General features: G+C 51.6%; 7 protein-coding genes across 7 annotated transcripts; 3 read left to right on the top strand and 4 right to left on the bottom strand.

Moving 5' to 3' along the window:
• Positions 1-833: 833 nt before the first annotated feature.
• On the top strand, positions 834-2,414 carry DSM5745_10688 (uncharacterized protein; the record flags this gene model as incomplete). The annotated part of the gene is made up of 5 exons (XM_026752704.1): positions 834-1,038; positions 1,100-1,401; positions 1,451-1,718; positions 1,768-2,223; positions 2,269-2,414. The coding sequence occupies 5 exons, from the start codon at positions 834-836 to the stop codon at positions 2,412-2,414; spliced, it is 1,377 nt and encodes a 458-aa protein (XP_026598722.1).
• Positions 2,415-3,600: 1,186 nt separating this feature from the next.
• On the bottom strand, positions 3,601-4,341 carry DSM5745_10687 (uncharacterized protein; the record flags this gene model as incomplete). Its single annotated transcript, XM_026752703.1, has 3 exons — positions 3,601-3,691; positions 3,762-4,102; positions 4,183-4,341. The coding sequence occupies 3 exons, from the start codon at positions 4,339-4,341 to the stop codon at positions 3,601-3,603; spliced, it is 591 nt and encodes a 196-aa protein (XP_026598721.1).
• A 1,280-nt stretch (positions 4,342-5,621) lies between these two features.
• Positions 5,622-5,897, bottom strand: DSM5745_10686 (MoaD/ThiS family protein; the record flags this gene model as incomplete). Its single annotated transcript, XM_026752702.1, has 2 exons — positions 5,622-5,736; positions 5,782-5,897. 2 exons carry the CDS (start codon positions 5,895-5,897, stop codon positions 5,622-5,624), a joined length of 231 nt encoding a protein of 76 aa, XP_026598720.1.
• A 224-nt stretch (positions 5,898-6,121) lies between these two features.
• DSM5745_10685 (cystathionine gamma-synthase) lies at positions 6,122-7,368 on the bottom strand (the record flags this gene model as incomplete). Its single annotated transcript, XM_026752701.1, has 2 exons — positions 6,122-7,153; positions 7,207-7,368. The coding sequence occupies 2 exons, from the start codon at positions 7,366-7,368 to the stop codon at positions 6,122-6,124; spliced, it is 1,194 nt and encodes a 397-aa protein (XP_026598719.1).
• A 187-nt stretch (positions 7,369-7,555) lies between these two features.
• Positions 7,556-11,017, bottom strand: DSM5745_10684 (uncharacterized protein; the record flags this gene model as incomplete). Its single annotated transcript, XM_026752700.1, has 4 exons — positions 7,556-7,629; positions 7,675-8,021; positions 8,066-8,117; positions 8,161-11,017. The coding sequence occupies 4 exons, from the start codon at positions 11,015-11,017 to the stop codon at positions 7,556-7,558; spliced, it is 3,330 nt and encodes a 1,109-aa protein (XP_026598718.1).
• Positions 11,018-15,284: 4,267 nt separating this feature from the next.
• On the top strand, positions 15,285-18,776 carry DSM5745_10683 (uncharacterized protein; the record flags this gene model as incomplete). The annotated part of the gene is made up of 3 exons (XM_026752699.1): positions 15,285-15,868; positions 15,934-17,311; positions 17,364-18,776. 3 exons carry the CDS (start codon positions 15,285-15,287, stop codon positions 18,774-18,776), a joined length of 3,375 nt encoding a protein of 1,124 aa, XP_026598717.1.
• Positions 18,777-20,088: 1,312 nt separating this feature from the next.
• Positions 20,089-25,240, top strand: DSM5745_10682 (uncharacterized protein; the record flags this gene model as incomplete). Its single annotated transcript, XM_026752698.1, has 8 exons — positions 20,089-20,733; positions 20,784-21,324; positions 21,804-22,060; positions 22,185-22,254; positions 22,330-23,584; positions 23,639-23,919; positions 23,967-24,490; positions 24,551-25,240. 8 exons carry the CDS (start codon positions 20,089-20,091, stop codon positions 25,238-25,240), a joined length of 4,263 nt encoding a protein of 1,420 aa, XP_026598716.1.
• Positions 25,241-25,976: the final 736 nt, after the last annotated feature.

Genomic DNA, 25,976 nt, shown 5'->3' with positions numbered 1-25,976 from the left:
CCAGTGACAAACCGAAACGGCGTGTGCGGGTTTTCCATCTTTAGCTGTGAGGATTGCCTCGTTCGGGCAGTGATCGGACATCAGCCTACCAATCGCAGTGCGGTCCCCGCCGCTTCAAGGACTACGATACGAGCGGCGATCGAGGAACACCAAGCTCGAGCCACTCCTGGGCGTTGAGGGTGGGTTTCGGCTTCATTTCCACTGCGAACATCGTCATTCCTTAGTACCTGCCATGTGGGCAGGACGTCAGATAAACAAGCAACACCCCTGAAGCTGTAGGCTTGCCGGAGGGCTGTTGAAGGAAACGATCTCCCTTCCTCATCTTAAGCTCTTACTCTGCCAAGTTTAGTGCCGCTATTTTCGGTTATTCTAGCCATCAATGCTAATTTGACGGGCTCCACTTCGCATGAACGGTTCATCCACAGTTCGACCGTTGTACACTGTTTTGCCCATCGCAATCACTGTCACATTGCACTGTGGTGCATCGACATCATTAGTGCTCCTTATTCTCTGGAGAGTGCCTTTGCATCATCTCTCTTTATATTACTTTTGGGCCCTGGATCGCGTTTCAAAAATGGGTTTGCTTCTTTCGACTCTCGTATATACTGTCCATGGTTGCTCCGCCTGGCATTAATGATTCTCTCATCTATGGCTCTTACTAGCTTCGGACAGCGCTGTCGATAACGTGATGAGGGGTTGGTAAGTGGGATGATCTCGTCTCGAGAATCCTCGCGCATCCTTCGTTCTAACCTTGTTCTCGTTCATAGTCTGACCTGCCGTAAACGCCACCTGAAATGTTAGTCTCTTGATCCCTCGTCGTCGATCAATGCCTAATGACAACAGGTGATAAGACTGGAACTGAGTGTCTTCGCTGTCAACGATCCGGCCGAGAGTGCATTCCCGCCCCAGTGAAGTCAGAGGATATCACCTTCCGACATGGTCAGAACCCATCTATGCGGTCCGCAGGTCCGCCTCGGTACGGTGAAAGTGACTTGTCTTTCCCCGACGATCAAGTTTGGATGGGCGTGCCGCCTGACTGTGTGTCTCGCTAGCCTTGGCATAGAAGCTGCATGTTTTGAAATGAGTCTAACTGATACAGTGTCCTTCGAAGACGAGACGGAACAAACAGCCTCTGACTATTACGTTGTCTCAGCAGAAGCATCACCATCCGCTCCCAGAGGAATGCGGAAGGCTCGATTCAGTACTTCTACTTCGAGCATACCTTCAATACCGTCTCCTTCTCAAACATTCGGTCCAAGTGGCGCGCGCAGGGTGTCCCATGCGCGAACTCTTTCTTTGGACTCGCTTCTGCCACCTGAGACTCCCCGCGACAATCCGAAGGTGGCGGACTTTAATGAAGCATTTCTTCTACGACACTTCCAGAAGACACTCGGCCCTTGGGTATGTCGTTCCATTGATTGGTAGAATTGCGCTAACCCGACTGCCCCAGCTTGACTCGTGCGACCACGAAAGACAATTTACAATGGATGTCGTGGAGCGCGCACCTTCCTATCCTCTTTTACTCTACGCATGTCTGGCCACCGCGGCCCGGCACCTCTCCCAAACGACGAACCTTGTTCCGCCGAATACTGCAGACGAATATCACGAAAAATGCATTGCTATACTACTTCCAGGCCTTGGGAATTGGGAATCGAGAATAGGCCTCGATATCCTGCTGGCGTCAACCGTCATACTCCGCTTCTTCGAGCAAATCTCTTGTATGTCAAATCATCCCATAATACTGACCACGAGGTTGACACAGAATAGCGCACGCTCCGTCAAATGACTCGCAACGACATCTTCTAGCCGGCTCTGTGTATATAAGCTCTCACGTTGACTGTGCTGTGTCCGGTGGCCTTGCGGAAGCCTCATTCTGGGTCTTTGTAATGCAGGATATACAATTTGCGCTGGCTTCTCAGAATCCTCTTCGTCTCGAGCTGAGCGCATTTGACGAAAAGCTACAACTGATGTGGACGCACCGTGTATCTCAAACCGACCGCGACTGGGCGCATCGAGCGGTATGGCTCTTAGCTGGATCCATTAATTACTGTTATGGTGTACACGATCCTCAAACAGGTGCAACGGAGAGGGGCATCTTAAAGCGCAAGATAAATGCTTGGGAAGCGCGGAAACCGGATGGGTTCCGGCCGTTGCATTTCTCTCTTGCTGACTCAAGAATCGGAAGGCCCTATCCTGTTGTTTGGTACACCAAATCGCTATACGGTAGGTTTTGAGGCGTTTATTCCGAACTGTGCTGACTGAACCTAGCAAGCGCGGCGCAGCATATCTGCATGGCAAAGGCTCTGCTAGAGGAGTACGAGCTCCGGAACATGTACGCAAGTTCGAGCTCGAACCAAGAAGCTCGTGCAATAGAGGTTCGTTTGCCTCGGGCTCAAGACAGCAGTCCAGCTTAGAAGAAATGGCGGTCGCTAACCAGGTCTAGGATGACGTGAATAAAAACCTGGGAATTCTTTTTGGGATTGCCCTGTCGAGTGATGGTGATCCGTCTGCCCGTGTCATGGCGGGTCATGCATTATGTGCTTGTAAGGGACTCGCGTCATTGTCAGTTTCAAAGCCACTAATATTGTCCAGTTGGGTCCCGGGTTCATGATCCTCTTGCGCGGAGATGTCTTCTTGATCTACTTCGGAAAACAGAAGTGGAAAACGGTTGGCCGTGGGCATTCGTGTCGCAAAGGCTAGGCCGAGAGTGGCACCTCGCTGCAAGCTGATTTTCCCATACTCGCCGGATCACGTATTCAGAGCGGGGAACCTGTGGAAGCGCTTCGATGTAGGGTCGAAACTCAGTTCCCCCACCCTCGGTCTCACTGGGCTGTATATGAAGCCATGAGCCGGCAGCAATAGGTGCTCCGAGTTCGAATGTGTCCCTTCGTTTCATCCGTACCTGGCCCGCAACCTTGGAATGGTAAGACCATTTCTTGTCTGCGAACCTCTTCTTTCGTCCAGCTTTTTTTCGGCCTTCGCTATATTGTTTGCTATATACCCTGCCCGCTGTTGGGCACTCGCATTTATATCGCCTTTAGAACGAGACCCAATTTCCTTTGTCTTTTATGAGTATAGATAGAAATACATGCGTTACGGCCTTGCATTTCTGCTTCCATTACTGTTATCGAGCCTGTGTGTTAGTTATCCACTGCATCAGCCCTACGAAAAGTCTTGGTATCAAGCAGATGCTTTCCACTCCATCTACAAGACTACAAAAAAAGAATTGACCTGTATAGTTATTACAGTCAACTGATTTATTTGTACCTGTTGCCAAGCTTGAATATCCCCAACTTGCAACTCACGGAGTATTAGGGGAGGCAAAAATCGCAGAAGCGAAAGGAGAACAGAACAAACAGAGAAGCAAAGCAAACAACAAATCATATAAGAGAGAAAGGAAATGGCTAGCAAGCAAGCCATAAATAGATGTTGCTGATTATAACATCTCAACTGCACACTCATCCATACCATTAGTCCACTAGCCACCGCCACCGTATTCACCACCATTTAGGGATTGACCATATCGGTTTGAGCTCGAGTCTGAAGTCAAATAAGAGAGCCCGACAGAGCGTGCAAAGAGAGGGAAGAAGGCCTAGGCGTCTACTCAACCTCCTTCCCAGCCGCCGCAGCACCAGCCTTCCTCTGCCTCCAAAGACAAGCGCAGCAGACCGCCGTAAAAAAGAACATAATACTGCAGTGTGCATTAGCCCAACCCACCCCCAAAATCTCAAGAAACGGGTTGAAACGGAAAACAAACTTACCACATAGCAATGCTCAACCCCCAGATACTCTTCGCCTCGACGCAAACGCCCTTACTCGCGCCCACCCAGCTGCGGTAATCGACTGAGCCACTAAGGTTACCCAGGTATGAGCTTAGGTGCGTCGCGAAGGTATATGCGGAGGAACCGTCGTCCGAGCCGCCGGACAGGATATCCCCTATATCACCGCATTCGAGGTACGAGAGGGGTTTGCCGATGACCACGGCGACGACGATCACGGCGATCAGGAAGAGAGAGTCCAGGATGCCGGAGGCCAGGAAGGGGAGGATGTCGTCGATGAAGAGGATTGTTGTGATGATTGTGTAGATTGTTGAGATGGAGGTCTGCATTTGTTCCATGTTAACATAACAGCTACCCTACCTCCAATTGGGGGGGATATTGGATAAGGTATGGTAGGACCTACCACGGTGATTGTGCCGATGAAGATCCCCGGTGGTTTCGCGTCGTAGCGCACGATCTCGGCGATGAAGTTCGCTGTTAGACCGATTATTGCGATGAGCGAGCACATCTGGATGATGCGGGCGATGAGGAATGTTGCCCCGAGGGCACCGTAGGCGGGCATTGTCGTAGATGGGTAGAAGAAGGAAATTTTGATAGTCGTATAGTCGTAGGGAGTGAGTTGAAGGGATCCTGTGCCAGCAGGGGACGCTCAAAGCTCTATATATATCGTTCGTAAGGAGAGTCGCAAATAAAACGGAGCTGAGAGCTAAGAGGTAGATGAATACAAGAAGAGTCGTCAAAGGAGCGTCAGATACTGAGTCAACAAGACAATGCGAGGAAAGCAAGCAAAGGAAAAGGAACCGCTATGCTGATGCAGAGAGTGAAGGCGTGAATGGGCTGTTTCAAACTGCTCTGCTTTGTCGGACAATGAGCTCCTTATATACCTTGAGCTCCAAATGAATGGTCTAGATCTAGACCTCAGGTATGGCCATAGCTACACCGATCTAGACCTCCCCAAGCATGTATCCAAAGAAAGAAGAGAGGAAGAAAGCTTTGATGACTGGCCCATATGCACGCCGATCATTAAGCGCCAGGATACGGTATCCGAACTTAGAACAAGGTGAGGCTGTTGGGGCTGGAGCTACTGTGGAGACACAGCTGCTATGCATAGCTCATCGTCATACCCCGTAGAGTTTCCCAGAAGCAGAGGACCATAGAAGCATGAAACCGATATAGATAGCTCATGGTGGTTAGGCGCCCCGCCCAGCGCTTAACGCCGTGCATCCTCAGCCAACAACCCCCGTCCGATCTTCTGCAGGGTCTGGCGCGTAATTCTCCGGCCTCTACCGTCCAATCATCCTGTTGTTGTTTATAGATGTGACGAACCCGCGATTTCATCTGCCGCCGGATGCATGGTCTGTGTAATGTCGATCGCGATCTATAATAAGCGTGCAGGTGCAAAAGTACGTTCGTGGTGAGGCTGGACTTTCGGCTTGATAGCCTTTTATATTTCGCAAGGGGCCTTTAGGAGACTTTGAGCATCAGGTTATTTTTATTCATGTGCTTCTGCACAGAGACAAATTCAAGTGGATGGCGTATGTTGCGACGGTACCGTACTGTAGCCTCCTCATTTGTCTAGCTAAGGCATCCGTAGTCAAAGACAGTTCTCTACCTCGACATCAATCAGAGCCTCAGTGATATCCAAGAGAAAGCACAGAAACTGTCCCACGCAAGGTAGGCAGAGCTGGAGTCATTGTGCATATCGCGAAGCAGACCTATCCAGATAATTAGCCTTGACAAACCACAGACCACAAACACGTCATACCCACCACATCTCAAGCGCATCCTAACCAAAGCGCGCAGAGAAACAGCTGAACATACCCATTCCCAGCGCTGAACGAATCACCCCGAGCTAACCGGCGGAATCACCGCAACCTCATCCCCATTCTGAATCATGATCCCCTCATTCCCACTCCCACTCCCATCAGCCTCCATATCAACGTACTCATCGCCAAGACTAATACTGCAGCTTGACAGCACTTTCTCCTTGATGCCGGGGTACTTTGCTTCTAGCGTGTCGAAGAGCTTGGAGAGAGGCAGCGGGGCGGGCAGCGACTCAGTGTTTTTGCCGGTGTAGCTGGATGCGCTGGCGAAGTAGTGGACTTGGAAGGTTGACATCATGACTCTTTCTTTTGGGGTCCTTCTTTTTTCGAACAGAATGGCTGGGCTGGGAGGTTGATGGATGTCGTGAGGATGAGAATTGAGGAGTTGTTGAGGTTGAGAGAAGTGGGGATGCGGGGATCTTTCTTATCTTACTGGAGGTTTACCGTTCAATAGGTATACTATAGAATCAAGCACTTGGTAAGTGACATCGACATTCAGGTCTAAGGTATATAGATGATCTAGCTAATCAGCGCTCTGAACGCATTCACCAAATCCCGTTTCAGATCCTCCCAGTTCTCCAGGCCAATGCTAACCCGCAGCAACCGCCGGTCCACGGTCTTATCCGACATCGTCCGCCACTCAATCAACGACTCCACGCCTCCAAGGCTGGTCGCGTGCTGAAACAGCGCAAGCTTGCTCGGCAAGTGGCGCGCATACCCTTCCTCTCGCATGGTGATCGAAAAGACAGGTCCGAACCCGTTCGGCATCTGCTTCAACAGCCAGGACTCGTCTTCCTTTTGGAGGCTGGAGTGGAAGACCTGCTCGAGCACTTTCTGAGTCGCCTCTTCGTCGCTTCCTGCGACGGGGTTTGGCGTCTGCAGCGCATTGTGAAGCCACGAAACTAGATTCGTTGCGTTCTGACTCAGCCGTTGTACGCGAACCTCCAGGGTTCGCAGGCTCCGCACGCCCAGCCAACCCTCCATGTTGCCCATTACACTACCAAGGAATACACGGTCCTTGAACAATTGCTGCGCCCAGGCTTTGTTTTGGGTGGCCAGAACCCCACACAAGACATCGCTGTGTCCTCCGAAGTACTTGGACCCGGAATGCATCACCAGGTCGGCGCCGAACTCGAATGGATCTTGCAAAGGCGGCGGCGCAAAAGTCGCGTCGACAATAAGATAAGCTCCTCTAGAATGTGCCTTCTTAGCGTATTCGGCAATGTTGAAAGACGTTCCTTCAGGATTGACCGGAGTTTCCAAATGTATAACATCCCCGGCCTCCAGCTGCTCAGCTGGGCAATCCAAGTCCAGCTTCTGGAGCCCGGTCAAGCGGCTAAAAATATCAATCACACCATGACATCCATGATATCCTTTGCCGATCGATACCCGACGAGGGTTCAGCAGAGTAAGGGCGGCGTGAAACGCCGACAGCCCTGATGAGTAACTGATGGCTTCAGCGTTGAGCAGAGACGAGAGAATAGCTTCGAATCGAGTCGGGTTTGGCGCAGACAGGCGTGAATACACATGCGATGATTCTGCCTCGACATTCTGCGCTTGTTAGATTTCCGATAAATTGAGTCATTCGCGTCCCTAGCACTCACCCCACTGAGATCTGCTGCCGGTATCAACTTGGCTGGGTCGTCGGAGTAGCGGAAAGTGGTCGCAACATGGATTGGAGGCGCGACATCGGTGACAACATTGAGCACATCGTCTGCATGTAGTGAGCGCGTCGAGGCGCCAACTTCCTGATCGTTCGGCAGCATTGCGGTGGACTTGGAGATTGCAGAGGGAAAGAAGAGGGGCGAGAGTCGTAATGAGGGGAAGCACGTGATAGGCGGAAGCGGGTCCTGTGGAGATTGCGTGATGATTGGAGAGCCATCCGAGATAGCGAGCCATTCATGATTTCGAAGATTCGATAGCAATCCAAGCAACTAAAATGTGCTAAGCTATCTACCGCCGCAGGGAGCCCATTCTGGAGGGCTCGCGGACTGATCCCGGCGCCGCCGATTGAAAATTGAATCGGTCTATATCGTCAGTTCTGACTACACGATTGGAACCAAAAGACTTACCAGCCTCAGTGTCAAAAGCGATGGTAATGTCATCATGTTCGCTAGGATACTCGGGCATATCGAGACAGACAAAATCAGAAGACGGGTCGTCGTCGGTCTTTGGCAACGCGAACTTGGCATCGACGATGCGGACTCCGTATTTTCCAGAGCGATTGAAGGCTTCGATAATGTCGGTGCTCTTCAGAACAAAGTTCAAGCACTTTCCATGACTAAAGTCGTTGAGGAATGCTAGCAGCTGGACCACCTTATCCTGACGGACAATCTGGATTCGAGCCATGGTCGACTCCCATTTCTTGGTGATGGGGACCACCATTCGGCGTCGCGAGATCATGAAGGAGGAAGCGACACTGCACCGTTAGCTTAGAGCACTGAGTTAATGGAGCCCACATACCTATCGAAGAGCACTGTAAAGCCCGTGACAGCTTTTTCGAACTCGTGCAGCCCTGCAAAGTCAGCATGGTACGAAAGAAGCGAGCGAGGGCGTACCTTTGACTGTCATGAAATCGAATCTCCGGATCATCGGCTTAGTCATGGCGATTTGCAGAAAATCTGCCAGCTTGTCTTGCGTCTCCGGTGGAATGAGGTTCTCAGCCGCTGATACAGTCAAGTCTTGCTGCGCCGGTCTATACAGGCTGAGGCCGGTTCGATTGTTGATATCCAGACCCAGTTTCAGTTCACCAGGACCAAGATTAAGCCGATCCGTGACAGATCCCCACTCCGACGCAATGAATGCCCGCAGATGCTCGGATAGCACGGTTGGGCCGTAGCCGTGCTCAACATAGTCATGTTCCTGGTCGATAACGCAGACGGTACCTGCAGGAAATTGGAGATGTTGTTTTGGCGGTTGGCCGTTGAACCGGTCGGCCGGCTGTTCGATGGTATAGGCACGAAGAGGAATGTCCGCCACCTTCAACTCTCTTTGCTTAGGCAACATGGCCAGAAGTAGCGAGTGAAGATTGGTCCGCTCGCGAGTTTCTTGGAAGGTCATCAACATGGACCGACTGCGGCCATCTTCATTCACCTTAAGAACGAGGGCCGGTGCTCCATCTTCGCCACGTAGGAGCCCAAACAGTACCGGCGCTCCATGCCCTAAGATATGGCGCACGCTGCTCAGGGTCTTTACTTTGGGCGTCGTCAGAACTGAGATGCGGAAACCACGGTGAGCACTTCGAGTGCCAGTTCCCTCGGTCACGGTCACCGACCGTTCGAATAGCCGAACGCGACAACGCTCAATCGCCTCTGGAGGGAAAGCCTTTGGCGTCCCAGGATCCATATACTGGAACTGCTTCAAGGTACACTCAAATATCACTGATTCACCGGCTTCTGGCTGCAGGCTAGCCTCTGTTTTCAGTGTGTAGTTGACAATGTTCCAAAGCATTTTGAAATCGTCTTCCTTAAACATGACATCCAGCTCAAATCCACGAGGCAGTTTGACCCTCATCGAGTGCGTCCGGACTTGCCAATTAACGTCATCCCACGTCGGCCCCTTCTTCTTGTCCGGCTGAATCATCACATTGACTAGGTCACTCTGGCTGGTGATGGCGGCGAGTACATACCAGTCCGCACGGTCACGGATAATAGACAGTGCACAAGGCATGGAAAACTGCTGATCGTCGTCCTCGCTCGAGCTGACAGATACGTCAACAAACATATTCCCGTAGCTAAAGTGGCGGCTGTTGTCACCGAGAGGCATCATCTGCACAAAGGTCGGGCCTTTTCCACTGTTGTCCAGCAACATGGATCTCGACGTCGCCCCAGAAAGGACGGCGGACACATCCTGGGCAAAGAACGGATATCTAACCCATACACTTGTGTCGCATTGAGTCTCCGGGTGTACGGCAGACAAGATATTGTTTCGCTTAATAGATACTGTCAGAGACCGCAAGTGGCTCAACACGGATTGATACACCCCCAGAAGGTCCGCCAGCTGCTTATCGCCCGTAGTACTGACAACTGCAATTAGCGCATCAATGCTCATTGCGCCGTAACGAGTTACCTCCGGGTGCTGGGGGACGATGGTCTCGTTGATCCACAGCGCCTTGGCGAGATCGACCACAGCCTGCTGTGCCATTTCAGGAGACGAGCGGGAATCCGGCCGTGAACGCGAACGCGCGTACGCCTCTAATCGTTTCTTTCCGCGCATAAACCACCACACCCCAGCCCTCACCCACTCTGTGAGAGACGTTTCCATCAAAGGCTTGGCACTTTCAGCTGAAGCTTCAATCACGTCTTTATACCGTCCTACATGCTCCTTGAACTCAACAAAAGCCACTTCCCCGAATTGATTTGCAATAGAGCGCAGCGAATACTTTGGTGGTTGCGGACTTGCGGACTTGAGGGGACTCTCGCGACTAGGTGGACGAAGATCCTCACTAGCGGCGTTCCGTAACAGTTCAGGCTTCGGAGGCGATAGAGTTTTTGTGTTCCCGATAGGCGGCAGGCCAGATGAAGGCACGACATCAGCAGGGTTCGTGAGGCGCGGCTTTTGGGGGCTCGGAGGAGTTCGTAGCGGACTCGGGGGAGTTGCTGGTTCCGGTTCGGTGATCTGGGGTGTCTCATATAATGAAGTAGGGCTCTCTGGAGTACGCTCGTTCGGAGAGGTAGGATCTTCGTACTTCTGCTGCAGCGCACGTCCTTCCTCGACCTCCATCTTGGCCCGGACACGTTGGGCAACAGAATCAGCCCCTGGTGATGCCCTAAAAGACAAGCGTGAACCACTTTCGCCCAAATTCAATGCCATGAGGAAATCAGCATCTTGCGTGTTCTTGATAAGCAGCGGCGTCCGGCCTCCTTGGCTACCACCGTCACTGAGCGATGTGTCTAGTCGGAGTTGGTGACCTCCGGACTGGGAATTGTCGGCACCATCCAATCGACCTGAGCTCTCACTATAGCTACGATTCCGGTTCAACGATATTTCAATGGTTGGTTCCTCAGACTCGTCCCCGCCTTCACCGATGCATACGGGGGCGCCGTCGGTAAATTTAACTCTCAGCCCTTTGTTTTTCCGGATCTTTAGCGGCGGTAGTGTGGGAACAGCTGGTAACTGGGCGTCGAATGGGGGTGATGAGCCGGAGATTGGTGATACGGTTTGAGACTCATGTGACGGCCACCGCTGGGATACATCTAAACGAGGAGGCGCGGGGATTTCCCTTTGAGTTGTGGACACCGAGTGCCCACCATGGGATAGGGACTTTGAGCGAACAGGGGCCAGAAACGCCTCAACCTGCTGGTCGGCAGTATTCTTGGGCTTGTCCCGTGAGAATAGTTTATCCCTCCAATGCGCCTTCTTGCTCGCCGGTTTGCGTTCGGTATCCACGAAGGAGAAAGGATCGTCGGCAGACATGGCGGTTATATCAGGAGTATTTCTTTTTCTCAAATCAGGTCGGGTTCACTATGGCGCATTGCAGGTGTATAAGGCGATAATGTCAAGACTCGTTGACAGTTCTCGGCCCTCCTTAGAGCGTTTCCCGCGCGATAACACAGGGACTATTCGGACGAGATCGTGAGAGACTCGGAAACGGCGAGTATAAGGATTTCCGTAACGACGCAGTATAACCAGGTCGATAAACAGGAGAGGTGGGGAGAGCGGCAACGAAAGGTACGTATCGAGATATCGACCCCTAGCGTTGTCTGTGCGGAGCGGGGGCTGGCTTCGAGCGGGAGGAGGGAAAGGGGAGTTGGACTAGCTGAGAATAAACTCCGGGGCCGGCGGGTGTTCTTAACTCTTCAAGAGGTGACGGTGCTCCTGCCACCAAGCGTGATTGCTTGCGCTGTCTGGTGTGGAGTCGGGGACGAGCGATCTACCGCGACCAATTATTCAATGACCATTCAGGAACAAGAAGATCAGACGGGAAGTGTACAAGCAGGAGCGATTGCACAACGTCAAGGGGCGAAGAGGGGTTTTAGGGAGGTACCTGGAAGAGACTAAGCAAGAGTGGTTCAAGAAGATAAACAACACTCCCCAGATCCGACAACAACGCACGGAGGATGGTGGGGATCCTTCACGATGGTACTTGGATGGACAAAAGCACTCGAGAATGAAGAGCTGAGCCAGCAGCTGTACCAGGATGACTTCGAAAGACTGCGCCCGGAATGTGAAAAGGAACGATCAAAGAAAACGAGAGTCAAAGAGAAAGAAGGTGGGAAGACGCCCGGGGAATATGGACAGAGTGGAATGGAGACAACCGTGCTGCGAGCATACGTAGTACGATCTCCCCGACCGCGGCTGCACTGACTTTAGTCTGCCGCCAAAGAATTCAGCGCCACCACGTTCCTGAGGGCTCAGATTTCCGGGAGTACACCTGGGCAGAGTAGAGACTGGATGGTAAATAGTCTGTAGGACCATGTATATCAATCCATCAATTCACTATTACCTTCATATACTCGGTACAAATCCCCCGATGCTCGGTCACGTGCCCAAAGTAATTGTCACTTCTCAAGCTTCGACCAGCGGATTTATAATATTATTAGAATACCTAAATATATAGGCGAGCACGGCCTCTTGTCTCCTCTTTCAGTAAGTGTTCAATGCAATTTCATGCAATAAATAATCTTAGGTCGGAGTCTTCATCTCAAGTCCACGCTAGAGCTATGGGAATCATAATGGAAATGAACCTCGGAGGCTGTCCCGCAGCGGCTGGCGCTAGACCATCAAACGGCGCCTCACCCCATACGTTTCTATCTCGCTCTCTTGGTTCGGAACACCAATTAAATTGCATATATATACTCTCAGATACCAACTTTGTTGTCCGAACCAACGGATGGAAATTTCTATAAGAATTATTGCTGGTAATATTCCGCTGCAGCAAAGCTGAAACTGACGTGCACTTGTGAGAGGGCCTGGGACCAAAAAAGAAATGAAACCCCTGTGTTGTAACTTGTCTTAGCGCCAAAGCAGTTATCTGAGGAACAGATCCAGTATCAAGCCCCACTATCGCGCACCGTCCGTGCGATCTATTGGCAGGCAAGCCCCCGTCATTCTGAAACTGGTCGACGCCCGTCTCAGACAACCTCCGTTTGGATCCCTTTCAGGCTCAACGCCGCACGAGCGAATATGCAGGTTGCAACCACCAGTGGACCTTGCGAACCTAGCTGAACGTTCGAGTCTTGGCGCTCGTGGATTTGCGCGAACCGAACCATATCTTCGAGCTCAGGGGTGACCAAGGCTTGCAGAAAACGAGTCAGGCGTTTAACGTGGATGCGCCACAAGTCGCCCTACGGTATGATAAGGAACCGCCACGAGATGGATTGACAGACCGTACGAAAGCACCCGCTCCAAGCCTCCAACGCCCATCTGGCAAAGAGTAGTTCAACTTCGGGGAACAATGTCGATTGGGGTTAATCAAGGGCCCAGTTCCTGACCAATCTCGAGAGCCTCTAGGCGTCCAATACGATATACCTGGAGCCGTGGTTCCAGCTGAGTTCAGATATCGTCGTGCTATCTGCTATCAGGCCGTGTATCTTTCCGCTAGGCTAGGTCGCAAGCAGCCTAGTAGCCTAGGGATTACCTCTCGTCCCCTTGATTACAGAGTATACCTCGGCATTCTACAATTGTTGACTGCAGAATAAGGCATACTTATCTGTATCATGGCAAATACTGGAAGTGCAATGCCTCCACCAATGAAGGGGATGCGGTCTCGCTGCCAGCTTTGAAGTCTTTCAATCACGACATTGTCGGACAACAAGCAAAACGTGCGGTTCTTCCACTGAGGAGCAGGTTACATATACAAGCGCAGGGATGATAGGCGACTCGGGTTGGTTTCGGCTTGCCTAATTCATCTATCCCGGTGGCCCCGTCACGTACTCCGGCTGCATTGTTGTGCATCCGCGGCTGCTCAATTAGTGTGCGTTTGATAGCGACTTCGAGGGGCATGTACACCTGGTGGCTGTTCTGGCGTTTCTTGACCTATTCACTCAGTAGTAATATTGATATGGTTTCAAATCTCTCCTAACGTACGGGGTACACGGTAACCACCGGATTAAGCCTAGGTATGACCTACGCTGACGACTCCAAGTGCTTTAGAAGAACATAATTGGGATTGAAGGTAGACCTTCCAATTGTTGGAGTATAAGGACAGGCCTATAGCCAGTTGGCTTTAATGCTCTAGCGGTATGCTGACACCAATTGCATCTTTATTTTTTCGAATTTAGATGTTCCTGTCCAGCTGGTTCGAGAGCATAGTATAAAGACTCGACAGGAATTATCTATAAAAGCTAGGGCTTGTCATAGGGAGCGATTCTGTACTAGTACAAAAATATATATATACCCAACCACATTACCTCCTATCGCAGAACAGAGTGAGATCAGCTGGATATTGCAACTTAACCATTATGTTGGGACAAAAATAATTCATTATAGCAAAGACAAGGGGTTAGAGAGCCGTAACCATAAAGAATATGCCCGAAGCCGATTCATTGAGCCGCATATAATCGGCCATAGACTGGATACCTAAACCAAGCTTATTGCCTATTCCGTCCGGCATAGAGGTCTTGGTCAAAGCTTGCGCTCATGAGTATTTCAAACCCTTGTGAAGACGATCCACGACTCCGAAACAAGGCAGATCCCTGCATTGACAGTCCCCAATCGAGAGTTGATTTCACATCATCGTCTCTGACCGACACCGAGTGATTAGAGACGCCGCCCGTAAGCTATGACGTTCTCTTTCGCCAATGTCTGAGCGATTCGTCCCCAATCCTGGATGACTTTGGGTAACCTCGTGTCCTCAACCATGACCTGACAAGGCCTCGGACAGTAATACGTGGGGTATGGGGTGACAGCTCAGCTCTAGGGCGTCATATTTATAGAGCATGGAATATGGATACGCTGGAAATTGCCTTAACCAGCTGGTTTTTCCGAGACAGAGCTCTGGAGTGCTGCTGGGTAACAACTAACAAGATGCTGACTGGCACGTTCGAAATCGACCAAGAAACAAGAATAAACTACGTAGAAGGGCGTAGAAAGATTCCGGAAGAAGTGGCTGGAGTGAGCAAGTCTGAGACAGAGTGGATGTGAGATTGCCCACTGGGAGGAGGCTCATATAAATTTAGGTGAAGTGTTTCCAAGTTTAGAAGACCGGCTGCCCATCACCGCCCCGGTCAACAGCAAAGTGAGCAAACATGCTGGCGCAGCTTCCGTCCACTTTTCGCATTCCAACCTTCAATGTTTTTTCTTTCCTTTCTCCTTACCAATAATGTCTCGCCGGCCGCAAGTCTAGCGCCTCCAACTGCGACTTGACCCATCTTTATCCCGAGCGCGCCTGTCACCGTTTATCTCGCCTTCGCCGATCGAGCCTCTGCCTCCCCACCGTTTCCGGAACTGCGCCTCCCTTCGCTGTCAAGCCGGGAACTAGGAGTGAACGACTTGTGCTCTTCGTTGGAACTTGGGATTGTCGGGCAGGTTCTGATCTGTGGAGGTGGCTGAAATCTCTTATCCAGCTTCTTGCCTCTCGGTTCATCGTCGTCTAAGGGTGCTGCGGACACGAGCTTATCAGGCAACCGTCATTGATAAAAAAATCGGGTTTTGGAGATTCTGCACAGACAACGTGGATTGAATATCCGACACGGGGCTGGCCTCCCCGAGGGGGTCATCCCATTTATACATAAAGGTCGCGATGGCGTTGGACTGCGACGCGAAATGGAATGATGAATCCTTGTGTTCGCTCGGATCAAAGCAAACCTCAGGCGGACGGTCCATCAGACAACAACGAAAATGGCGAGATACATTTCGGCGTCGCCCACGACGAAATACATACACTGGGGTGGGTATAGGATGGGTTGTGGTGGTAATGCTGGCGGTTTTGTCTTTTGCCTCTGCTGCATCTCTTGAGTTTGAGAACTGTCTAGATACCACCATCCTCGATTCCAATCCTCGACAACTGCAGTTCGTCCCGCTCGATGTCGCCGTCACCCTGAACATGACAAACTCGCTGTATCCTCTCGATGTTATCGTTTACGGCAACGTCAGTGGTACTGCGAACCGAAGCGCTGACTATCCGGCGCCCAACGACGCGCAGTGGGACAACCCGAATTCAACCTTTGGGAAAATCATTGATTTAGATGTTGACAACAACAACTACTCAACCCTCATAGCTTCTATACAAGTCGCCAGCTTTACTCCATATTCCGAAGCATCTAGATTTTGTGACTCCGTCACCCAAGGGGATTGTCCGCTAGGACCTGTGTTTTATAAGAACGAGTGAGCCTTCTCTGGGATGCTCATTCAAACTACTCCTTGCTGACGTGCTTTTCAATGAACATTAGGACCGACCTTGCTGCCCTGCGAGCCTTCTCCGTTCACCATGATATGGTCTCGTCTTACCACTTTTCCACTCTCCACACAACGTTTACCATCATATCCGGCGACCGAGCCGCTGATAGACTTGGATGCATATCTGTCAACATTACTCCAGACCTAGGCTCTACTGTGAAGGATGCTCTGGCGTTTGTGCCGCTTGCCATTTTGATATTGGTGGGAATGGCCACTGTTTCCGCCGCGATATACAGCCCATGGGGAACGACAGACCCATTCCGTTGGACGAGTAACTACGGCCGTGATGAAGACGTCCTGCGTCTTGTGACTCCCGGCTTCGGAGACTGCCTGCAATACATACAGTTCGTCGTTCTCACGGGGGCCTTATCGTTGAAGTACCCTGGATACTACCAGCCGGTGGTCAGCCAGGCTGCCTGGTCATCGCTCATGTTCAACCAGAGCTTTTTTGGAACCGCGAATGACCCTGTGGTTGATGGGGTTTATGCCGTCAACGGCACCCGTGGCCTGGATAGGTTGGAAAAGTATGTTGGTATGGACGGGGCACGCGATGTTTGGCCTGCAATGATGGTCTGGCTGCTTTCAATTGTTGGGATCATCATAATTCTAATCCAGTTCGCTTTCGCTTTTCGCTGGGTCTATCGCGAACTTGCGAGAATCCCGGAAGAGGACCTCCGTGCCAAAAATATGCCATTCACTGTCGGCAATGTCATTCGAATCGTCTATAATTTCTTCTTTCTACCGCTTATCTCTCTTTCCTTCTTTCAACTGGTCGCCGCCCGCGAGTCTCCCGCGTACTGCGTGGCACTTGCAGGAGTTGTCATCTTCATATTAATATGTTTCTCCATATGGATTATCCGATTAATTGTCACGACCCGGCCAAGATCATACCTTTTCGATGACCTACCGACCGTGCTTCTGTATGGCCCGTTATACAACACTTTCTCGGACGATGCAGCGGCCTATGCCGTAATCCCAATATTCATATCATTCGCCCGGGGTGTGGCGATTGGCGCTGTCCAAGCGTCAGGAATAGCCCAGATTGTCCTTTTGGCGATTTGCGAAGTTGTTTCGGTCTTGACCATCATAGCATTCCGCCCCTTTCCTGCTCCGTCATCTATGAACTTTTACCACATCTGCTTTTCCATCGTCCGGTTCTTGACAATACTACTCAGCATTGTCTTTGTTCCATCCCTTGGTATCTCTGAAGCCGCCCGAGCTTGGATCGGCTATGTTATTCTCTTACTCCATAGCCTAGTTCTCGTTTTCGGATTCTTCTTGAACGCTTTGCAAACCTTGATTGAAGTCACTGCTCGCCTGCTTGGTGCTGGAGGTAATGAGGCCGGTGCCACCCGTGGAGGCCTTGTTAAGGTATGTGGATTGCACGTCCTACTCCCCCCCAAAAGACTAATCAAATTCGTAGGTCCTCGGTATGCGTCAATTGTCACGGCGCAACCCAAGGCGTGACGTCGTTACGCGGCAAAGCATGGCTTCTGATGCGGCAATGCTAGCACATACTGACGACCGACTTTCATCACAGTTTGACGGCTCTCGGCCTAGAAGTCTTTCGGGCAGCTCAGCTCTACTGCTTAACCGAGCGACAGCAAATGAAAGCAAAGGAAGTGCTATATATGAGGCCGGCGAAAGATCCCACAGCCGGGCTAATAGCGCTGGCTTATACACACCCACTACCCTGGGAGGATTCCAGGGCTCTGGTTATCAAACAACCGGAAGCAACTCGCCAAAGATTGGTCCGATCTTTGCAATGCAACCACAAGATCCATATTATCGCCCGCCAAGGTCTCGTAAACGCACTGGCTTTTCGGACGACTCTGGTAGAAGGCGTTCTTCCACTCTCTTCCGGGATGCAGAAATGGATGACGATATCATCGAGGGACCTTCAGTCTCCAGAAGGGGCACGCCCATACCTGCCTATATCCCTGCACCGAAGGATGACCTGGACTTTGACGAGCCGCGAAAATCGCGAAAGGATTATGCAGTCCGTGAAGTAGATTTCTACTACCGAGTTCGCGGTCCTCCGCTCTCGCACACTGGCACCCGAAAATTGAAGACTGGACCTGCGGATCCCACAGGGCCTGTCTCCTCCGCTACTGGTTTCTTTCGAAACCTGTTCAGTGGAAAGACGAAGGATAAAGGCAAGGGATTCGAAGTGGTCCGAAGTTCAAGAGCGCCCCCGCCTGGTCTCATTCCTGAGAGAGAAGATGTCCATGAGCCATATACCGATGAGCCTGGCGACCAGGACAGTCTAAATCGTGACAAGTCCGCTCCAGAAGACGACAACACGCCTCAGGAAGGTGACGGCAACGATGATCCCAAACATGAGGAGACTCAGTTAAGCTTGCCGCTTATCGATTCTGGTGGAACCATAGAACTCCCTAGCCGCGTGGGATCCCAGCGTGATACTGGAACCCCGCCATTGCCACCGAAGACCCCTTCCATCTCAAGCAAAAGGCGTGCGTCTCAGGGAGAATTGGTTCACAACGAGGATGAGCAATACGATGACTCTTCGCTTCGACCTGCTCAACCCTCCGCCCGGTTGCCGTTCAGCGCAAACAGCTCGCCTTCTCGCGACCGAAACTACTCTCTTGCCTCTACATCCGCGTCGACATCATCCGGCCACGACAGAACCGCCCGATCTCGCACTGAGCGGCCGTCCAGCGTAGGATATGTTGCTCAACATCGTACCCGAGACAACATCCATCAGGGCCATCCCGAAGAACCGTCATTTACTGAAAGCGCGGCCGAGCTCGTGAATGAGACTCCTAGTGAAGGAAACCGATCCCAACCCTCTCGCGCATCCTCACGATACACATGATACGCACTCGAGGCGTTTGTTCTTGATATGTTTCTTGGCTTAGCAGCGTATCGGATTTCTATGTCTGTGTTGATATCCATATGACGAATCTCCTTATCTTTATTTAAAAGAAGCGATATCCTGGATTATCTATAATTGCCTTGTTACCTTTACGAAGCCATTACCGTTATTTTTGCTTGGCTTGGTCTTTTATGGAAAAGCCTATCCAGTGTATTTGTTGGAGCTGCCTTCCGTGTATTGATTCAGAAATATAAGCTTCTAATCCTTGTAAGGCGATCTTTTGTAGAAATCGAAATATCCCACTGAGGCTCATTTGTCGGGCACCCTGCGGTAGGCCATTATTCAGCACAGCTGTACTTCGGTTCAGGGGAGGAGTCACGGTAGTCACGTCACGTCTTCTGATCTCTGCGCCTGCAGGGGTCACTCGGTGCTCTGGGTCTCAGTTTTCTGATTTATATGAGCTAGCTGCCATTTTGATTACGCATCGGCGCTGGTAGCTGGTTGGTTTGTTGTTTGCGCGCCCCGCGGCGAATTTTCGGGCACTGTGTGTGGTGGCGGTGATAAGACCAGGCACACTGTTGCAGCTCAAAACAAGCTGGGATTCGGCCTTCTACCACCCAACAAACTTTGTTCTTGCTTTCCTCTCAACTTTCTGCTTCTATCCCTTTTCACCGGCCCGTGCTCGAATCTAGCGCGGCGTTTTACCGGTCTTGCGGTCGCTGGGTGACTGTCACGAGACTCTCCGCTTGGAGTTGACCTGACCTGTCTCGACTTATACCGTTATACGCTTCTCAACTATTCTTATCTTTTCCATCTTTCTCACCTATTCTCTCTCCTCAGCACGATCTCGAACCTCATCGCCTCCTTTTAGACCATTTACTATCCGTTGACTGTGCGATTACTCGTTACCGGCGTTTTCTACCTCCCCGGACCTACCACCCTGGAATCGTCGCGCCACCTAGTCGATGCCCGCCCGCTGGGCAAACGACGGAGACTGGTTTCTCCTTTGGCTTTAGAAAACAGAGCATTTCTGGGTTTGCATTCCCCTACTCCGTTTGTGAGGCACATGTCGTCATTGTCGAATCCCGCTTCGTCCACCTCCGGCCCCTCGTTCACAACCGCTCCCGGATTGAGGCTCCATGCGAGCTCGGAAAGTTTGAGCACACGCGAAGGCCCTTTTCTAGATAGGCGTACGGAAAGAAGGAGACCAACTCTTACCGGACCTGACCGGAAGAGAAGATTAGTCAACCCGGAGGCATCTGAGGCGAGCTATGCCAGACCCCTCGGAATCGGGTCAAGCAGCAGAGCGGAAATGGATAGCAGGTCTATCTTGAATACAGCACCACACGCACAGCCGAGCGCGCCGTTACCCGGGTCAACCTACGAAACCGCAATCGATCTATCGTCTTCACCTTCAGAAGCGCCCCTTCAAAGACCCCGCGAGGGCCGCGACAGCCGGCGGAGCTCATGGTCTCGTGGGGATACTCAATATGGGGATTACAACCGGCCGCGATGGCAGCCGGATACGGAGGTGACAGAATGCCCTATCTGTCGGACGACGTTTAGCTTCTGGTATAGGAAGCACCACTGTCGGAAGTGCGGTCGGGTTGTTTGCGCGTCATGCTCCCCTCATCGGATCACAATTCCGAGACAGTATATTGTCCATCCCCCCGCTTCTGATCGGCCCAGCACTTCTGCTATTGCGCAACGCGCAACGCAGATTGCCAACCTGGAAAGAGACGATTCTGCACAGCCACCAGTGGCCCTGAACCCAGCTCTAGGTGGCGGCGCGGAAGTGAGGTTATGTAACCCCTGTGTCCCTGATCCGAACCCGGAGCCACCTGCTGGATATCCCCCTGTACGACCGCCTGGTGAAATCGGGCCAGGTTCAGAATGGCCGCGGCATCGGTCATATCACTCGCTATCCACTCCATCTCGTCAACATCATGGCTCGATTGTGAGTTCTCTACCCCTTGGAGAAGAATAGCAGGAGACTGACGAACACAGCCGGATATTTTCACATCTAGACCTTCCCGTAGGACCGTGGGGTCTAGTGACTACCCTGCTTTCACTGGCTTCGGTGGCTCGTACGGTTCCTCATTCCAGGGCCGTCCTCTAAGTTATGGTTCAGCTTCAAGTTCTCATTTACCGCCTCTCAACGCGTCGAGACATTCGTTTCACTATCACAGGACAAGCTCACTGAATGCTCCAGCTGTGCAACCTGAGCCATCTTCGAGCAGACAGCGCGGTTCGTCGCGATCCTCTCGGCAGGTGGATGAGTGCGACCTCTGTCCAATCTGCGACAATGAGCTACCGGCTATTGGCGCGAATGGAAATGAGGATGCTCGAGAAGCGCATATTCGGGATTGCATTCTGAACCACGGCCGCCCGCCGAGCGGAACTCCAGTTTCACAGTCCCCGCTTCCTGTACGGATGCTCGCGTTCACCGCGACTGAGAAGGATTGCGTCGGGCAAGATGGGACAGAACAAGAATGCACGATTTGCATGGAAGAGTACGAGGTTGGGCAGTCTCTTGTCCGCCTCGAGTGTCTGTGCAGGTTCCACAAGAGGTGCATCGTGGAGTGGTTTGAGCGGAAGAAAGAGTGTCCCGTACACAAGACGTCCTAGACAGCCGCTCGCATATGCCGTCTGGCTTATATTATGGATGACTGTTGTTGTTTTCCTGACCTTTTGGCTATATATGATCCCCTCTACGTTTAAGCCGGCGTTTTCTTATTGCTTTCCCAGAGCCTCCCCAATCGATGGTTTGATTTTTTGCTCTTCGCGTTGGTGTTTACATCGGCGTGGCATATTCGGCATTTGATGGCAGTCATAACGAATGATTATCGCGTTGCAAGCGCAGATCCCCTTGGACTGAGATACTGTAGAATGTATGCCGTGGCTGTAAGGCAGCCGTAGGTGTGCGTCGCTGGAAGGCCTGGGGCCAGAACTCTTAATTGGCTGCTGGGCGCGAAGATCCACTTACAACTTTCTCTTCGCGTTGACTCAACCTCTTTCATCCTGAAGTTCCTCCAAAGGTTCAAAGGGCGTCTTGGACTTTGACAGCGCAGCTTCTGGAAGCATTCCTTCGTCATCTTGGGCATCCTAGCGACTGGACGTCATCTTTATCGAGCTCTGTTTGCTCCATCGAGCTTTGTTTTGCGGCTGCAACTTGCCGGTCGGCCGTCGGAGACCGAATCCACCGTGCCCCGACAACACAGCGCGCCTTGCACCCACCGCGTCCGGACAGTATATTAATAGCTGACACTCCGCAAGCGATCAAGGTACGCTACAACCGACCGCGCCCTCTGTGCGCTCGGCTCTTTCGGTGTATCTTTTTGTAGTTGGCCGGCTGCTTGAATTCGCCACGATGCTTGAGTTGCTGACCGCTGACATGCATACCCACAGTCCCCGCAATCGATGGAGATTGATCCGCGATTACACAGGGGTGAGACCAGCTCCGAGAGCGCGGAATCAGGTAAGGCTTTTATACTTCAACAAGCAGTTTGACGTGTAACACCAAGAATTAATGCATCTACTCTCTCGCCTATAGACTCCGAATACCCCGAGCCCCCTTCTCAGCCATTACATCAACACCTGGCTTCGACAGCCCTGAACCCGTACCACCACGCCCAATCGGCGCAATTGGCTTATACAGGGGATCCCTCGCCGGTCTACCGCGCCCACGTTTCACCACAGCATGAGTACGATCCCAATGATCCCAACTCGGACCCTAAAAGACCGCGCGCCTGTGAATCCTGCCGGCAGCTGAAAGTCCGATGCGAGCCCGACCCCAACCCAGACAACCCGTGCAAGCGGTGCGCCAAAGCCGGCCGTTCATGCATCGTGACGGTTCCGAGTCGGAAGCGCCAGAAGAAGACAGATAGCCGCGTCTCGGAGCTGGAGCGCAAGATTGATGTGTTAACGGCCACGCTGCATGCCACGCAGAAGGAGAAGGTTGATGCGCTCTTGCCGTCAAAGAACACCGCGCAAGCTTCCTCTTCATCGCTCCTAAGAAGCGAGGAGAATATGGGCCGTCGCTGGCTGGTGCCAGGGCAGAGCCACTCTGATCGTTCTATTTCCGTCCCCTCAGGACCAGGGCCCTCGGGAAACAAGCGCCATCATGGCGGGGAGTACAAGGACCGGGATGCAACTGCTACGCAGTCCACGCCGTCGCAAGCTAGCAACCCTAGCCCCGCGACGGACAATACAGATAATTCGGGGAGAAAGTGGCCTGCTCCGTGGACGGGTTGGTCTTCCTCGAAACCTGGCGCGAAGGAAACCGCTGTTGACCCTGATGTCATCAATAGAGGACTCGTGAGCTACGCTGTCGCCTCGGATTCCTTTAAGCGCTATGTCGATTCGATGTCCACCCACGTACCGATGGTGGTTTTTCCACCTGGCACGCAGATGGACGAAGTTCGCAAAAACAAGCCAATGCTGTTCCACGCCATTGTCGCCATTGCCATGGGGCCGTTTGAACCGGGCGCGCAGCATACGGTGTTTGTAGAGTTCTACAGGACAGTGGCGGAGCGGGTGTTTGTGAAAGGCCAGAAGTCACTTGACCTAATGCAGGGAATACTTCTAGCAGTGGCTTTTTACAGACCCCCTGAGAATTACGACGAGATCAATTTCTTTCAATTGGCGCAGCTGGCTGTGTCTATGGGGATGGATATTCAAATGTACACGAAATCAAAGAAAAAGCCGTTTACCCTGATTCGTGAATTTGCGAAGCAGTCCGCGATTCCGTATCCCGACTCGGCAGAGGTACGACGGACTTGGCTGGCGTGCTACTTTATAACTGCCCAGTACGTACTCGACTGCGAAAAGGTGTCTCTTCAAGTGATAGCTAACAACTACAGGGTGTCGAGCGCACTGAGACGACCGATTCTTGTTCGATGGCTCCCGTATATGGACGAGTGTGTAGAGATCTTGGAAAACTCGCCAGATGCTTTGCCTTCGGATAAGAAAATGGTACACTGGGCAAAGTTGGGGAGAATTATAGAGGATATCAGTTCGCGATTCTTCTCCGACGAGCTGGGCAGTCTATCATACTCCGACCCCAAGTCCTTGTTCACTATAAGAGCGTTCGAGAAGCAACTGAATTATTGGGGAAGAGAAGCGCTCAGTAAATACGACTCGAGTAAGCTCATCCTTCCGAAGGATACGCAGCCGGTGCTAACTGCTCAGGTTTGATGTCACAAGCGCAAGCCATCGTCACCATCTACCTTCACGAAAATGCCATGGCACTCGACCCCTTCGGCGAGACCGAGCCCAAACACGCCGACATTACAGACCCTACCGCAGCCGCTCGCGTGACGGCCCTGAGCTCGACCCTCTCAGCCATCCACGAAGCTCTAGACATCGTCGTGGCCATCTCACCGAAGGAACTAATCAACCTGCCGACCTTTGTGCTTGCCAAGACAACATACTCCTTCGTCTCGCTAATCAAGCTGTACTCGATCGTGACCGCGCCAGACTCGTATATAGGACAGGTCATTGACCCTAAAGCATTATATGTGGAATGTTACATGGATAAGGTCATTGCGCACTATACCGCTGCCGGATCCCTCGCAGGTGGCGTCACGCCGGGCAAGTTCACGACGCATATGACCATGCTGAGGAGCATGTTCAAGGCGCGCAAAGAGCAGGATATATTGTCGAGGTCCGCGCCTCACGTCGCAAAAGAGAAGACCGGACAGGAAACGAATCAGGTATGCCTCTGTCTTGATCAAGTCTTACGCTGTTTCTCATCTCTGATCATCGTATAACAGGCAATGGTTCAATCAAAACCGCAGGATAAAACCCCGACCCCTCTCCACCTCCTCAGCGAGGTCTCTACCGGCGAACCAAACCAGAACCAACCACAACAATACCAGCAAGCAAAATCACGCACCTCCGGTCCCAGCTTCCCCAATAACTCCCCAGACCAAAGCGCAAATACCAGCACCAACATAACCCAACCGGGACTCCCCGCTCCCATGAGCTCACAACTCCCCGCACAAACACCAACGCCCACCACAAGCACAAACCCAAATCCAAACCCTCCCACCAGAGACTCCGCCTCCTGGGCTTCCTACTCTCAAAGTCAAGGCCAATTCTACCCAGCCCAACCACCACCACAATTCGACCCCGCAACTACAACACCCAACCCGCAAACCCAACCCCCCAACACAGCCGCAACCCTCGCACCGGGCTACTACACAGACCCAAACATGCCCATGACGATGGGCATCCCCATGGACAGCACGATCCCCGGTACGATGGGGATGAGCATGGGCATGGGGATGGGCATGTACGCGCCCGATCTGGGCGTCGGCCTCGACGACCACTTCTTCAACTCGCTGGGCCTCAATCTCGACTTCGGGAATATGGGCGGCGCCGGGGAGAGCGGGGGTGGGAATGGGACCGGGAATGGGATGCCCGCTTGGATGCCGCAGGGAAATGGAAGCTGGCAGATGTGAAAATAAATGTTGGTTCGCTTCGCTTCGCTTTCCCCTCTCGGTTATACTTTCTCCGCCCGTGCTCGTATTTTGTTTGGGTGTGGCTGGATGTGTCTCCCCTCTTCGTATCGCAAGTCGGTTTTAGGGAGGCGGGGGGCGGCGTACGGAGTTTATCATTCTATTTATCTCGGTATGTGAACTAATACATACAAGCGGTTCCGGCCGCGGCGCCGTAGGCGCCATTAGCGGCCCTTATCTTCCCGATTGTTGGCCGCAAGTAAAAGCTTAAATAAATATAAATAAGGACATATTTATTAAAAAACTGTAAATTAAAAAAATATTTACCGTATAAATACACGTCCACGGGTACTAGGGGATAAAAAGATATTATAAACACCTACTAAAAGGTGGCTAAACTACCCACGGGCCTTAGGGTCCAGTAAAATAAAAATATTTAATAAATATTTAGTTATATACTTATTAACCTGGGTTAGTTAATTTATCCTGCCTATAAAAAATATATATTATATTTAAATACCTATACTAGGTAGTTATAGGCCGCGGGAGCTACTTTTAAATAAGATTATAAGGCTAAAAATTTAATTTTATTTTCTTTTCTTTAGGGTATTATATACTATTAAGTAAAAAAAAGGTAATACCTAAAAAAAATAAAGCAGTGCTATTAAGACTTTAAGCTAAAGCTTTTTATTATTTATAAGTATAAACTTAAATAAAGTTATTTAAAAATACTTTTAAT

Source organism: Aspergillus mulundensis (genome assembly GCF_003369625.1).
Source record: "Aspergillus mulundensis strain DSM 5745 chromosome Unknown scaffold_16, whole genome shotgun sequence".
Classification (NCBI taxonomy): Eukaryota; Fungi; Ascomycota; class Eurotiomycetes; order Eurotiales; family Aspergillaceae; genus Aspergillus; species Aspergillus mulundensis.
The sequence above is the reverse complement of the archived record's forward strand: the minus strand, read 5'-3'. Positions and strand labels throughout refer to the sequence as shown.